The sequence below is a fragment of the Wasmannia auropunctata genome, unplaced genomic scaffold (genome assembly GCF_000956235.1).
Source record: "Wasmannia auropunctata unplaced genomic scaffold, wasmannia.A_1.0 LD336090.1, whole genome shotgun sequence".
NCBI lineage: Eukaryota > Metazoa > Arthropoda > Insecta > Hymenoptera > Formicidae > Wasmannia > Wasmannia auropunctata.
The window spans coordinates 1415369-1428630 of NW_012026800.1; the positions used below are offsets into that span (position 1 = coordinate 1415369).

At 36.9% G+C, this 13262-nt stretch overlaps 4 protein-coding genes across 4 annotated transcripts in view; all 4 read left to right on the top strand.

Moving 5' to 3' along the window:
- The first annotated feature begins 414 nt into the window (after positions 1-414).
- Positions 415-2936, top strand: LOC105448051 (odorant receptor 63a-like). The gene is made up of 5 exons (XM_011686414.1): positions 415-1202; positions 2227-2326; positions 2468-2578; positions 2661-2816; positions 2883-2936. Exons 1-5 carry the CDS (start codon positions 415-417, stop codon positions 2934-2936), a joined length of 1209 nt encoding a protein of 402 aa, XP_011684716.1.
- A 485-nt stretch (positions 2937-3421) lies between these two features.
- On the top strand, positions 3422-5400 carry LOC105447855 (odorant receptor 63a-like). Its single transcript, XM_011686088.1, has 5 exons — positions 3422-4233; positions 4388-4487; positions 4674-4784; positions 4944-5099; positions 5331-5400. The coding sequence occupies exons 1-5, from the start codon at positions 3422-3424 to the stop codon at positions 5391-5393; spliced, it is 1242 nt and encodes a 413-aa protein (XP_011684390.1). The 3' UTR covers positions 5394-5400.
- Positions 5401-5951: 551 nt separating this feature from the next.
- On the top strand, positions 5952-8050 carry LOC105447856 (odorant receptor 82a-like). The gene is made up of 5 exons (XM_011686090.1): positions 5952-6786; positions 7070-7169; positions 7265-7375; positions 7553-7708; positions 7918-8050. The coding sequence occupies exons 1-5, from the start codon at positions 5978-5980 to the stop codon at positions 7975-7977; spliced, it is 1236 nt and encodes a 411-aa protein (XP_011684392.1). The 5' UTR covers positions 5952-5977; the 3' UTR covers positions 7978-8050.
- A 543-nt stretch (positions 8051-8593) lies between these two features.
- Positions 8594-13262, top strand: part of LOC105448052 — a 7546-nt gene continuing 2877 nt past the window's right edge. Inside the window, exons 1-6 of the mRNA XM_011686415.1 lie at positions 8594-9440; positions 9660-9759; positions 10008-10118; positions 10249-10404; positions 10470-10517; positions 12957-13085. Of these exons, the coding sequence (XP_011684717.1) occupies positions 8653-9440; positions 9660-9759; positions 10008-10118; positions 10249-10404; positions 10470-10517; positions 12957-13085 (1332 nt within the window). The 5' untranslated portion in view covers positions 8594-8652. The remainder of the gene's footprint in view (positions 9441-9659; positions 9760-10007; positions 10119-10248; positions 10405-10469; positions 10518-12956; positions 13086-13262) is intronic.

A 13262-nucleotide genomic window follows, 5' to 3' on the forward strand; every position in this document is an offset into this window, starting at 1 on the left:
TTATAATTTCGAGAGTCCTCTTATAATTATATAATTAAAATATTTAAATTCCTATTTTGTGTGTTTTTTTTAATATGGCTTTCCTTTCAATTGCACACGTCACGAATGCAGAGAAAGCGGCGCAGGGGCAACAACGAGCAATGCAACAAGTTGCACTGACTATCGATCAGCAAGAAATTCCGCCTCGTCTGTCGCCCGTCACGTACGACAAATGATTGACACAGACTACTTCGTTCAATTCGCCGACTCGGCGTGTGCAGACAGTACACATTCGCAGTCCGATGACTCCGCGGTCGATCGATCAGATCACCTTCGCGGAAAGCTATTCTTTTCCTCCCCCTCGCGCAGACGCGACTCAGGAAAGCGCCGCCTCTGATAGTCGATTAGTATCCGTCGTGCCGTCGTGTCGCCGTCATGTGCCGGTCGGTGACCAAGGATCTTCACGATCACAGCGTGCAGCTGAACCGGTGGTTCCTGAAGCCGATAGGCGCGTGGCCGCGAGCCGCCGCGACTACGAGCGGCGAGAAGGCCGTGTCGCGAATTTTGATAATCGTCTGCTACTCCCTGATAGCCTTCACCGTGATACCGTGCGCGCTGAATCTTCTCTTCGAGGAGAAGGACACCGAGCTGAAGCTGAGGGGGATCGGTCCGCTGAGCCACTGGTTCATGGGCGGGATGAACTACTGCTTCCTGCTGCTGCGCAGCGCCGACATACGCCGATGCGTGCAGCACATGGAGACGGACTGGCGGATCATCCAGCAGTCGCGGGATCGCGAGATCATGGCGAGGAACGCGCGGCTGGGCCGCTTCGTGGCGGGTGTCTGCGCGATTTGCATGCACAGCGGCGTGTTTCTGTACAACATCGTGTCCGGTATGACGACGGTCGTGGTGTCGGTCGGCGACAATCGGAGCGTCTCGATGCTCCAACTACCCTGTCCCTTTTACAACAAGTTAATAGACAGCAGATTCAGCCCGGCGAACGAGATCGTTATTGTAATGCAGACCCTGTCGGGTTTCATAGTGAACTCCACCGTCGTCGGCGCTTGCAGCTTAGCCGCGGTTTTCGCTATACACGCGTGCGGCCAGCTCGATATTTTGATGTTACGTCTGGACAAGCTCGTCGAAGGTGATGGCGCGAAGGATAATGAATCGGTCCAGCAGAGGTTGGCCAATATTGTGAATCATCATCTACGTGTTTTAAGGTAGTATTTAAATATTAGGTAATGTAATATAATTTAAAATATGTATATAAAAATATATGTATATGTGTATGTATATTATATAAATATTTTTGTGAAGTTAGCACAGTATTCTGTTAACGTAAAAAAATAATTAGAGTTTCAGTAGCACTTTTTATATCTCTGCAGTTCTTATAAAAATAAAAAAAAGTTCCGGATTTTTTATTTAAAAAATAAAAAAATGTGCTAACTTTGCGAATCTAGCACAATATGTCCCCTTTTAAAGTACAAATAAACAATAAATATCGCTTTTGACAACAGTTTCAGTTAAAACTATTCTAATAATTTTCCGTTCTAGCGACAGTTCTCATTAAATCTAGCAGAGTTCTATGCTTTAACATTTTCAAACAGAGTTTCAGTGGTCGCATATTTTTAGATAATTTTTTAATCTAATCTTTGAAGTCAGCATAATTGCTTTTTCTATATGTGCTATTTATTATTTAAAGTGTAGATAAAATTAATAATTATTGAATTTTTACTTTTAAATTACACATAATGTGGTGGAATAGTTTTAACTTAAGTTGTCAAAAGTGATAATATTTATTGTTTCTTTGTATTTTAGAAGAGAAGATGTTGTGCTAGATTCGTGAAATTACTGAGAATTTTCTTTTTTTAATATAAAAAAAATGCAAAATTTTTTTCTATTTTTATAAGAAACTGTAGAACTATGAAGAAAAGTACTACTGGAACTGTAATTATTCTTTTTATATTAATAGAACGATGTACTTTACAAATTCAGTCTACTATCTAGTCAATTTAATATATATAATACTTCGTAAATGTTTAAATCATAATTTTGTATTTTATTTATAATTTTCTTTTATTTTGGAGATTAGCAGTATTCCTTCTTGAATAAAATTTTTAATTATAAAGTTTACTCAAATTTTATTATATCATATACCTAACACATATTAATTTATAAATATCCAAGAAAAATGTTTTTAAGATATATCAAAGTTTATGCTGATTGTGTTAAGTTTTATTTTAGATTTATATCGCGCATCGAAGCTGTTATGCATCAAATATGTCTGGTAGAATTACTCGGATGTACGTTTAACTTGTGTATGCTTGGATATTACTCCATTACGGTACGCTAATCATCTTAAAAGGTGAATATGTAGTTAAAATTAATTTAAAGATTACAAGATATGCGATACAAGACTTTAGTAATAATATCTGATAAATTCGTATTCTCAAGAAACTTATTTTCCGCGTTACAATTTTTTCAGTGGTGGAACAAAATTGACAAAAAGGGCATACTGGCGTACATTATCGTGTACATATCCATGAGTTTTAATATTTTTATATTTTGCTACATAGGTGAAATTTTGACACAACAGGTAAAGAAGACTGTCGATGATACTAGAGCACGAAATTAACAAGTTAATACATTTATATATTTAACAATGCAATGTTTATTAGTGTAAAAAGGTCGGTGAAACAGCGTATATGATCGACTGGTATCGCTTACCTCGTAAGACGGCCCTTGGTTTGATACTGGTTATATCAAGATCGAGTGCTGTAATCAAAATAACTGCTGGAAAATTGGTTCAACTTTCCGTCGTGACGTTCAGCGACGTGAGTATCAACAGACTTCTCTTTAGAAATTCTTAATAGATCACATTAATTTAATCGTCATTTCAGGTTGTCAAAACGTCTCTCGTTTACCTGAATATCTTACGAACTGTTACAACATAAATCTGCATGTGATCTAGGAAATTCTCAATATTTGTTTATTTGTATAGCAATTTTAAAATAAAGACACTTAGACAAAAAATTTGTATATTAAGAAATATTATATTTAATTCACTTATGAGTAAAGTTAAATTTGTAGTAATCTTATAGATGACAATCATAATAATGTGATCATAAGATCACGATTATATGATTCTTCTGAGATGCAAATTAAATCATAATCCGCGCAACTTGAATTAACTTTCCACATTTCTTCTTCTTGTCGTTGAAACATTCTGAAGCGCGTTTTTCGCGTAAGAAATCAATACGGCACTTCCGCGAGCAACAATTATCGATCAGACGTGCACGCGTCTCTCGCACAAAGTACATCACCCTGTCCCGTTCATCAAACCGCCCTAAAGATTCGCGCAGGCGCTTCGTCGGAACGTAACTCCAGTCGGTGCACCGTTCGCCGCAGTCAGTGCATCGTGCGCCTCCGCGAAGCGATCATGACGTATTCCGACCATGTGACAAGGGAAAACGAGTTTCCCTACGGAAGCAGTAACATTAATTACAGCATTCAACTGACTCGTTGGTTTCTGACGCCGATCGGCGCCTGGCCGCGAATGAGCGCGGCGACGAGGGTGAAAAGGCTCTCCTCGCACATGCACATTTTAACATGCATATCTCTGATAGCGATCATCATGGTGCCGTGTCTGTTGTACGTGTTGCTGGAGGAGAAGGATCGCGAGATCAGGTTGAGCGCCATGGGTCCGCTGAGCCACTGGATAATGGGCATGATCAATTATTGCCTGCTGCTCACGCGCAGCGACGACATTCGCGAGTGCGTGCTGCACATGGAGACGGACTGGCGGCTCGTGCGGAAGATCGAGGATCGCCGGGTGATGATGCGACAGGCCAAGATCGGCCGCTTCGTCGCCGGATTCTGCGCGGTGTTCATGCAAAGCGGCACGTTCCTCTTCGTCGTCGCGAAATCGTTGTCGACCACCATCGTCATCGTCGGTAACGAAACCGTCACGATGCACCCGATGAGTTGCCCGATGTGCACAAAATTCATCGACGTGAGATTCAGCCCCGCGAACGAGATCATAATGCTTGTCGAGTGGCTGTCGTGTTTCGTGGTGAACTCCGTTACGGTGGGCGAGTGCAGCCTCGACGCGGTCTTCGCGATGCACGCGTACGGTCAGCTAAACATACTGTTCTCATGGTTAAACGAACTTATCGTGGACGAGAATAAGGGAAACAAGGGCACCAAGCAAAGGCTGGCTGTTATCGTGGAGCACCACTTGAGGGTGCTAAGGTACTTCGTTTACATATCGAGAATTGTATTTTCATCATACTAAAAACGATATTCACCTAAATCATGTACATTTAACAGTTTCACATAAGCTCGTTCTTTATCTTATAAATATAAAAAGAAATACACATGTTACAATCGTGTATATGCGTTTCAGTTTTATATCACGTATAGAAACTGTTATGCGACATATCTGTCTCGTGGAATTGCTGGGATGTACGATGAATATGTGTTTACTGGCATATTATTTTATTACGGTACGCTAAAAACGTAAAAGGTGAATATGTAATATAATTGGATTTTCTGTAATTTTGTTACTTATAAAATATCAAACTTAATTATTCTTTAATATAGAATATCGAAAAACATAAATTCTCTCAAACATAAATTCCTCACAATTGTCTGATAGAAAACTTTCTTAATCTTAAACTTTCGTTTTACAGAATTTGGACTCGTTTGATATGGCAAAAACAATATCATATGTCATTATATACCTATCTAAGGCCTTCAATATTTTTATATTTTGTTACATCGGTGAGATTCTTACAGAACAGGTAATAGCTGAAATTAAAGATTTGATAACTATTTAAGATGTATTCAAGAAAAATTAATATCTGTATTTAACTTTCGCATCTCTGATCTTGTAATGTTTTTTTAAACATTTCTTACATTTTTGGGCATCGATAAAAAAATTAAGTTTGAATTTATTATAGTGCAAAAATGTCGGCGAAAGAGCGTATATGATTGATTGGTATGAATTACCGCACAAAACTGCCCTCGGACTTATTTTGATAATAGCACGATCGAGTAACGTTATCAAGATGACCGCTGGAAAATTATTTCAGTTGTCTATCGCAACTTTCGGTGATGTAAGTAATATACATATATGTCACATTTATAACGAGAATTGCATTAATAAAAATTTTCTATATATTCTATTTACTTTATAATTCATTAAAACAATATTAATGTTCACCTGTAACAGCTGCATTTTTTCGTTCAAATTTATATATTATTTTGAACTTATTTTCATTAAATAATGAAATTTTTCGGACTTTTAATTTATATCATAAATAGGAAGGGAGACATTGCTGTTTCAGGTAATTAAAACTTCCGTGGTATATTTGAATATGTTGCGAACGATGCGAGCATCCTCTACGTGAATTACATTAAATTAGAGAACGTAAGAAATATATTTTATATAGAACTGATAGTATATGATAGAAACATTAAATATAAATAGAAATATTTAATAAATAGAAATTATATGGAACACGATATTTTTACAATTACGCTATTTAAAAATCCAGTAAATTTGTATATCATCCAAGCCTTCTCAGAAGTAAAAATAAATGATTCATATGAACAAAGATAAAATGTCAAGATAAATATGTGAGACATTAAATATCTAATTAAATAAGACTCCGATGCTTTTTCAATACATCTTACGTACCGCAATTCACATTATTTACGCAGTAGCAAAAGAAAATTGACAGAAGCAATACTGCGCCGTCTGTCATACGAGGTTTCCGCGTATTCTCTCCGGTCAAACAGTCAATCAACGCTACACTTCCGCGAGCAGCAATTATCGATCAGATGTGCATGCGTCTGTCAGGAAGCCATACGCATCACCCTGCCCGTTCGCCAAACCACTCTAAAGATTCGCGCACGCGCCCGTTCGTACGTAAGCTCTAGTCGGTGCAACGTTCGACACGGTCAGTGCATCGTGCGCCACCGCGAAGCGATCATGACGTATTCCGAGCGCGTGCTGACGAGCATCCAATTCACGTACAGAAGTAATAACGATTACAGTCTTCAGCTTACCCGCTGGTTCCTCACGCCGATCGCAGCCTGGCCGCGCGCTACCACGTCGACGACGGTGGAGAGGGTCTCACTGCAGGCGCACGTTCTCGCCTGCTCGTCCCTGATAGCGATCGTCATGGTGCCGTGTATGCTGTACGTGTCGCTGGAGGAGAAGGACGTTCAGATGAAGCTGAGCGCGATGGGTCCGCTGAGCCACTGGATCATGGGTACGATTAACTACTGGCTGCTCCTCACGCGCAGCGACGACATCCGCGAGTGCGTGCAGCACATGGAGACGGACTGGCGGCTGGTGCGCAGGACCGACGATCAGAACGTGATGCTGCGGTACGCGAAGATCGGCCGCTTCGTCGCCGGATTCTGCGCGGTGTTTATGCAGAGCGGCACGTTCCTCTTCACCGTGGCCAAGGCGATGACGACCATGGCCGTCGTCGTCGGCAACGAAACCGTGTTGATGCACCCGATGACCTGTCCGATATACAGCAAGTTCATCGACACGAGATTCAGCCCCGCGAACGAGATCATGCTGGCTGTGGAGTTGCTGTCGTGCTTCATAGTGAACTCGATCACGGTGGGCGCGTGCAGCCTCGCCGCGGTTTTCGCGATGCACGCTTACGGCCAGCTGAGCATGCTGTTCTCGTGGCTGAACGATCTCGTCGAGAACGAGGAAAAGGGAAACCGTTTTGCCGAGAAGAAGCTGGCCACGATTGTGGAGCATCATTTAAGAGTGCTGAGGTACTTTATTTAAATACAGAGATTCGATTGCGTTTGCGCGTTCTCACTCTAAGAATATAATTTAATTACGAATTAAACGTTTGAAAAATAAACGTACTTTAAAAAAAAATACTTTAAATAAAATATTTTTATTGTCGATAATTTATTGTTACTTAAAATCATTGTTAAAATATGTTTAATTTTTGTAAGAGGAATATGTGCAGACATCCAACATAAATTCGAGCAAATAATTTCTTTATGAATGTAACAAAAAATGCGTTGGATCTTCATGTGTGCTTTTCAGTTTTATATCGCGTATGGAGAATATCATGCAAAACATCTGTCTTGTGGAATTGGTGGGATGCACGATGAATATGTGTTTACTTGCATATTATTCTATTACGGTATGCTAAAGACCTGAAAAGGTGAATATATATGTTATCAGCACTTTGTAATTTTTTTATCTATAAAATGTTCTATATAATTTCTGACTTTTCAGAACTGGAGTGACTTTGATGCAGCAAGAATAACATCGTATATTATCGTATACTTATCTATGGCTTTCAATATTTTTATATTTTGTTACATCGGTGAGATTCTCACGGAACAGGTAAATCATCAAAATAATAATAAAGTTTAGTGATTCTGAGCTGTTATACAGAAAAATATTGCAATTTAACTCCTCGTTTAACAAATCGTTGATTCTTAATTTTTTTCACATTTTTTTGAAAATATTAAAAAATGCTTATAGAAAGCTTTAGAATATCTACATTAATTTATTTATTAGTGCAAAAATGTTGGTGAAAAGGCATACATGACTAATTGGTACGAATTACCGCACAAAACTGCTCTTAGTCTCATTTTGATAATAGTGAGATCGAGTAACGTTATCAAAATTACCGCTGGAAAACTATTTCAACTGTCTATCGCAACTTTTGGTGATGTAAGTAAAACATGTATCGTATTTATAGCGACGTTGTACTAATAAAAATTCAATACATTTTTTAAACAAGTCATTATGAAATCTTCCTCCATATTTTTTCTACGTTTAATCATGTGAGCGATATTTACACACAAAAATATTTTAATGCTTCAATTATCAAAATGTGATTAATTATATCGTAAATAGGAAGGAAGACCTTGTTGTTTCAGGTAATTAAGACCTCTGTGGTATATTTGAATATATTAAGAACGATGACTCCTGCAACGTGAGCTACGCTAAGTTAGCGAACGTATGTCATAAATATATTTTCTATAGAACAAATGTGATATAATAGAAAAATAGAAGAGATATATTTAATAAATATTAAAAAATTCAAATAAATATAAAAAAATAAGTACAAATTTATTTACACTGATATAGACTGATACGATATTATTTAATATTATTTAAAGGCATGTGCGCGTGTCGCGTTTTATTCAACAGAAAGTTATTTTTAACATTAATAAAATAAATATTACTTACGACATGGAGGACATTATTTTATTGTCTTTTTGCCTTTTTTGAGATTACGGCTATTTTGCAACAAAAGAGAAAATATTTTCACTTCTAATAAATATTTCTGAAAAAAATAAAATAATAATAAAGTTTACATACATATCGGAATTACACGTAAGAGGATTACGGTCTCTCATATGCTTCGAATAACGATAAATTAATGTTTCCGCGAGTGTGTTTATCACAAGCAATTTCTTTGCGCGACACCAACTCAACAGGTGCAGCGTACTCTGTGAGTATCGATCGACTAGCGAGACGCACAAATATACTATTATTACCTATTACGTTACCAAGATGCTCGCTGGCGCAGGCGCCACTTCCTGTCAACTGTACGCGCATCCAAACAGTCGATTTACAGTCAGTAGCATTCGCGCGTTCCTCGAGCAATCATGAGTAACGGTGATCTCGTCAAGTCGTACGAGGACGCGAGTGACTACAGTATTCAATTGAATCGTTGGCTTCTGAAACTGGTAGGCGCGTGGCCAAATTCAACCACCACGACAGTCAAGGAGAAAGTGACTTCGATAATACTGATAATTATCGGCTACTCCCTGATAGGTTTCACAGTCATACCATGTATCCTAAACATTCTGTTCGAAGAGACCGAAATGGAGAAAAAGTTAAAAGCCGTGGGCCCGTTAAGTCACTGGTGCATGGGCGGCGTGAATTATTTCTCTCTGCTGTTTCGCAGCCGTCAAATACATCGTTGCCTGCAGCACATGCGGGCCGATTGGCGGACGGTGACGGAGATCCAGGACCGGCAGGTGATGCTGCGATACGCCAAAGCCGGCCGCTTCGTCGCCGGGCTGTGTGCGATCTTGATGCACGGCGGCGTGTTCTCCCACAGCCTGATACAGGGCACCGCGCCGGCATACGTGATTATCGACAACGTGAGCGTGTCGGTGCACATATTACCATGTCCGTCGTTCAAAAAGTTCATGGACACCACGCAAAGCCCGACCGGCGAGATCGCGTTGACGGTGCAACTCATCTCGACCTTTGTCGTCAATTCCGTCACGGCCGGCGCCTGTAGTCTCGCGGCGGTGTTCGCGATGCACGCGTGCGGCCAGTTGAACGTACTGACGCGGTGGCTAGACCAGCTGGACGATCAAAAGCAGCAAGACACGGTGCAACGTCAATTGGCGATCATCGTCGAGCACCATCTAAGAGTGTTAAGGTAATATCATAATTTTAAAAAGTTGATATTCCCTTAATATACTAAGAATAATATTTTTTATATTTTGACGACTCTGATTTTCATGCTAACAATTTATCAGATTTATCTTATCCCCCCCCTCTCTCTCTTTCTCTCTCATCTATCACTAATATAATTCTAGTTCCAAAAAAATTATATGTATATGTAGAATTACGATTGTGTAATTTACATCATTTACAGCTTCGTGGCGCAGATGGAAGCACTTTTAAATCAGATATGTTTTGTGGAATTACTAGGATGTACGTTTAACTTATGTATGCTCGGATATTATATTCTTACGGTACGCTAAAAAGTTAAAAAGGTGAATATGTAATTAAGACATACCTCGGCATTGATTTTTCAATTTAAAATAAACTGCAGTACATAAAACACAATGACAAAATGCAGAAAAATAATTAATCGCAGAAAAAGCATTGCATTTATCTCTCTCTCTTTCTCTCTCTCTCATATTTTTTAAAATTGTAATATTCTTAATAGTAATAAAATAATAAATTATGAATTATCGTAACATTATTTAAAATTTTTCAGGGATGGAACGCAATGGAGAAAAGAACGTCAATATGTTATATGATCATATATGTATCCATGGCTTTCAACATTTTTATATTCTGTTACATTGGCGAGACAGTCACAGAGCAGGTAAAAGCCTCGCGAAACTAAAATTTTACAGTGCAATAGTCGCGTGTATTTATGAATTTAAAAATCCAAATATATTTGAATAGTTTACAATTTCTTCATATTATAAAATAAATATAAAATAATTTAATAGTGTAAACAAGTAGGTGAAACGGCCTACAAGACTAACTGGTATCGTTTGCGACATAAAACGGCTCGTGGACTGATTTTAATTATCTCCCGGTCGAGTACCGTGATCAAATTAACTGCAGGGAAATTAGTTCATCTTTCTATTGCAACTTTCGGTGACGTGAGTGCACGAAAATGTATGTTACGTTTTTTTTTACAGCCAAATGCATTTACGAAACATTTCAGGTGATAAGAACCTCCATGATATATCTAAACATGCTCCGGACCATGACAGTTAATGCTTAGAGAAAAATAGTTACACAATTTTGTACAAAGAGCTAGCAAATTTTCTAGTTGCCACCATAACTTCGTATTATAATCGAATAATTGTACAAATTATTAATAAAATACGAAATATCTATTATTTAGAGCACCACCATTTTCTAAATTCAAAAAATAAAATAATAAATAAAAATTAGGTAAAAATAAAGAAAAGAGGAGCAACCTTCAATAATCTTGATATTGACATATGTTATCACGATCATGACTCTAAACAACATTCAAATGATTTTATTCGTCAATCATGATTCGTTAAAAAGTTATTAACAAAACAAGTTTTTATAAATATTGTAGAACGTAGTTTTTTAATACAGTATATATATTTAAAATATTGTTTCGTATGGATAGTAGAAATATGTTGTAAGGATGAAATATAGTCAATGAAATGTAGTCAACATGAATACAAAAAATTTTAATTAATTAATTTTAAATTATTTAATGGATACACACACATCGAATTCTTCATAATTTCGAAACAGGCATCTATTTGTTCATTATAATTGTATATTCTTTTAAACAAAAATTCTGCAAAATAGTGTATGCAGTGATAATTTTGTATACTATAATGAAAAATATTATTTTGATCGCATGTTTCTCCATGATCTTTTTATGTTTTGCGTGCAAACACCACTTTGAGAATCAAGTAAATTTTACGCATGATTCATTGTTAAGTGTATAATTTTCATTGCGTTAAGCATCATATGCACGCCATCTGTCAGTATGAATAATGAAACCGGTTGTGACATATTATCGAATAATTGGCGAAAAAGTTTCAGTGTTTCGATTTCGCGCGAGCAAAATAATAACTTTCTGAGTATTTGCGTTCGATACCGAGAACCCATTGTCCTCTGATTATACGTCCGGTGTTTTATTTCCTCTTGCCTATTTTAACTTCGTTTAATTCAACAATTTTACCCTGTCCGCCAATTTGTTGTCGTCCCTTCGTAATTAAAATAAGAGTTAATTTAAACATAAAAATTGTATTTAATAGCAAACCTAACTGAATAACATAAACAGTACTTTATTTATTTCTCGACAAAAAAAATCAACAACACTATGAACGTTCAGCTCTAATTCGTTTGTTAAAAATCTATGATGTTCGCAACATTAAAAAAAAATCGACAAATTTCAGGAAGATTTACATAAATACGTTCGTTCAAACCAGATTCCGTTGAATGCACTTATTTTAAAATTACTTATCACTCTTTGTCAAATAATCTACAAATAGTAAATCATACATATCAACATTACTAGTGTTGTTTCTTCGTATAACGCCTGTACTGTTCTCGCGTAAAGTGAAATAATCGTAAAATTATAGATCTCGCACCGTAAGCGGGGAGAGGAAGGTAGGGTGAACCTCGCTTCGCGTGGTACGTGCTTTACGCCACCCTCCTGTTTAGGGGGCGAAACAAGGTTTATAATTATACTGTTTATGTTTTCGAGTTCGTGGAATAAGGGCGCGAAAAATGCGTAACAATACGTACTCGGAAATTTTGAGATGAGAAAGAACCGTTCGAACTGTCGAGATTAATTAAGTCAAGTGTACGCTAGCGTATTTCAGAAGTTATTGGATTAGCGACGAGAGCGTCGTAAACTGTGATTTTTCTCAAATGGATGCGAATGTGTTACACAATTAAACTTTTTGGAGTAACGACGGAAGTGTCGTAAACTATTTTTCCGAAGGGGCGGATTATTCCTGCATCATATTAATCGGAGTAATTTTGTATTAAAGCGACAAGTACGTCGAGATTTTTATAATCCAATTCCAGACTAATTTTTTTATTTAAATGTGCTGTATACGTTGCAGACACTAGCGAGGTTTAGCATCAGCATCTTTGAGTAACGGTCGATTCTAGAACAATTAAAAATGAGCATATCTTGACATTTTGATTCTTTTTTTTCGTGAAACGGTCTCCAAATAGATTCTTTTGTAATGCCGTATATTGTTAAGTAGCGTTACAAATATTACAAATATTACATGTGATTCTGTAAACTTTAAGACTAAGTGCAAATTATAATTTATACCCTGGTTTAGGATATCCCGACGAATAAACTTAACGACTTTCTTACAATATTTGAAAACTTTTTGAATGTTGTTTACGACCATGACCTCGATGACATATATCAAAGACAAGATCATTGGACATTGCGCCTCTTTTCTTCATTTTTATCAACTCAATTAATGTTTTTCTATCATAACATGTATATATGTATTCGTTCATTTCCAACGTTATCCGAAAACTTATACCGTTATGTCTAATATTTTTTGGTGGGATGCACGATGAATATGTGTTTACATGCATATTATTCTATTACGGTATGCTAAAAACCTGAAAAGGTGAATATATATGTTATCAGCACTTTGTAATTTTTTCATTTATAAAATGTTAAATGAAATTTTTGACTTTCCAGAATTGGAGTGACTTTGATGCAGCAAAAATAACATCGTATATTATCGTATACTTATCTATGGCTTTCAATATTTTTATATTTTGTTACACCGGTGAGATTCTCACGGAACAGGTAATTCATCAAAATAATAATGAAGTTTAGAGATTCTGAGCTGTTATACAGAAAAATATTGCAATTTAACTCCTTGTTTAACAAATCGTTGATTCTTAATTTTTTTCACATTTTTTTGAAAATATTAAAAAATGCTTATAGAAAGCTTTAGAATATCTACATTAATTTATTTATTAG